We start from the raw sequence: 2,036 nt of genomic DNA, 5'->3' as shown, positions 1-2,036 counted from the left end.
CGTGGTGAGCTCCATCCAGCCTCGTTGGGAGTTGGGTGCCACCACAGAGCGTGGTGAGCTCCATCCAGCCCCGTTTCCATGCCACACATGTTGGAAACTCTCCTGTGGAGCCATGATTCTTGACGTGTCATCTTCTCACCGTAGGGTCCTTCCCTTCCTCAGTAGATGTTGAAAGTTGCCGGGGTCGCGTGCCGTCACCTTCCCTTTGGAAGGAGAAGCTGGTGACGGGTCTATCCAGGTCACCAAAGCCACCACCGTGGCACAGAGGGGTCGGTGTGGACCTGGTGTCCACCTCATCCCCGTTGTCCATCTCAGGGTTGAGCTCACCCCGCGCCGTTGACCCTTCTCGGGGGTTTTCCACCTTCGTTAGCTCGAGTTCGACCTTTGACATTAATTAGGTGGCTCCAGACATGGTGACACGCGGTGACACGCGCCGTCTCCTGGCTGAGGGACATGTTGGGTGCCACCCACCCGCGTTCCAGCGCGAGGAGATGCAGATGGGGCCCAGGAGGGCTGCAGGCATCTCAGGGGACGTTGGCCAAGGGTTTGGTGACGGTTTTGGTGCTGGATTGGGACCGTTGGGGGGTTTCTTTGTTCCTAAAAGTGCTGATTTCTCAAGGTGGGTGCTGGTCCCTGACCGGAGACCCCGAGTCATCGGGGAAGGAACGGGGAGAGAGCGAGCGCTCGGAATTCTTCCTTCTTCTTCTTCCTCCTCTTCCTCCTCTTCCTCCTCTTCCTCCTCTTCCTCCTCTTCCTCCTCTTCCTCTTCTTCCTTCTCCTTCTTCTCCTCCTTCTTCTTCCTCCTTCTTCTCCTCCTCTTCTTTTCTTCTTTTTCTTCTTCGTTCTTCTTTTCTTCTTCTTCCTTCTCTTTTCTTCCTGCCCCTTCCCCTTCCCCTTCCCCTTCCCCTTCTTCTTCTTCTTCTTTCTCCTCTTTCTCTTCTTTTTCTTCTTCTTTCTTTCTTTCTTTTTCTTCATCTTCCTTGCTCTTCACTCATCTTTTCCTTCATCATCTTTTCCATCCCCTTCCTTCATCATCATCACCGTCACTGTTTCAACAGTAGGAAGCTTTCAGATCCTCATTTGGACTCGTGTTTTGGCGTCACTCGTAGCACAGCTCCATCCGTCCTTCTAAAATATCAGAGCTCGACGTCGACTCTCAACCCCCCGATATTCCATGTCAGTTAAAACCAGCTCCCTGCCCGTGACGAGCCGGCACCGGGAGTTTGAGAAACTCCTTCGGAAGCGGAGAGAGCTCCTCCCGCTGTCGGGAAGAGCCGGCACGGAGAGCTCGGCACAGGACCTGGTGCCGCCAGCTCCCGTCTCCACCTGTCATTTTGGACTCCAAGATCTCCAAGGTCTTTTCCAGTCCAGGGAATTGTGTGATTTAACGCAGGTTGAGGTGCCGGGGAGGTTATTAACCCTCAATCGCGGCGCTGCGGCGACGTCTCCTGCCCGGCACGGTGGGTTTTTTACCAGAATCCACCTAAATCCACGATGTCGTTCCATATCCTCGCGGTTGCGTTATCCGACTGCGGTCGGGTGGTGCCTCCTTCTCCTGCCAAGTCCTTCTCCCACCTCCAGAGAGAGCTCTCCCCCTCGCCGGCCTCCCCGAGCCGGACACACCGTGGTTGTCTCTTGGGTTGCCGGTGAAGTGGGTGTACCGGCGCCGGGGAGAGCGCGGGGTGGATACGGTGAGAGGCGACGCCGAGGCCTGGTCACTGCTCGGCGCGTTGGACGGGAGATTTTCCAGTCCAGCGTGTTGGATCTTCACCCAGCGCGGCAGGAGAGGACACCGAACCCCTGGGGGGCAGTGGTGGCACCATGGTAGCCACCGGTGCGGCATTCCAGCCACCCTGGTAGCCAATAATTCCAATAAATTATCAATCACTTGGATTTTAAGTGATTGATAATTTAGAGATTCCAATAATTTATCAATCACTTGGATTTTAAACCGTAATTTAGAGACTCCAATAATTTATCAATTACTTGGATTTTAAGACATAATTTAAAGATTCCAGTAATTTTTCAATCACTTC

The 2,036-nt window shown here is 54.1% G+C and overlaps 1 protein-coding gene across 1 annotated transcript in view; it reads left to right on the top strand.

Moving 5' to 3' along the window:
* Nucleotides 1-764, top strand: part of LOC104530054 (BRD4-interacting chromatin-remodeling complex-associated protein-like) — a gene marked incomplete at both ends in the record, with an annotated part of 4,599 nt that extends 3,835 nt beyond the window's left edge. Inside the window, 2 exon segments of the mRNA XM_029086621.1 lie at nucleotides 145-316; nucleotides 620-764. Of these exon segments, the coding sequence (XP_028942454.1) occupies nucleotides 145-316; nucleotides 620-764 (317 nt within the window).
* Nucleotides 765-2,036: the final 1,272 nt, after the last annotated feature.

The sequence above is a fragment of the Antrostomus carolinensis genome, unplaced genomic scaffold, assembly GCF_000700745.2.
Source record: "Antrostomus carolinensis isolate BGI_N321 unplaced genomic scaffold, ASM70074v2 scaffold25558, whole genome shotgun sequence".
Classification (NCBI taxonomy): domain Eukaryota; kingdom Metazoa; phylum Chordata; class Aves; order Caprimulgiformes; family Caprimulgidae; genus Antrostomus; species Antrostomus carolinensis.
This window is presented reverse-complemented; position numbering and strand designations above follow the sequence as displayed.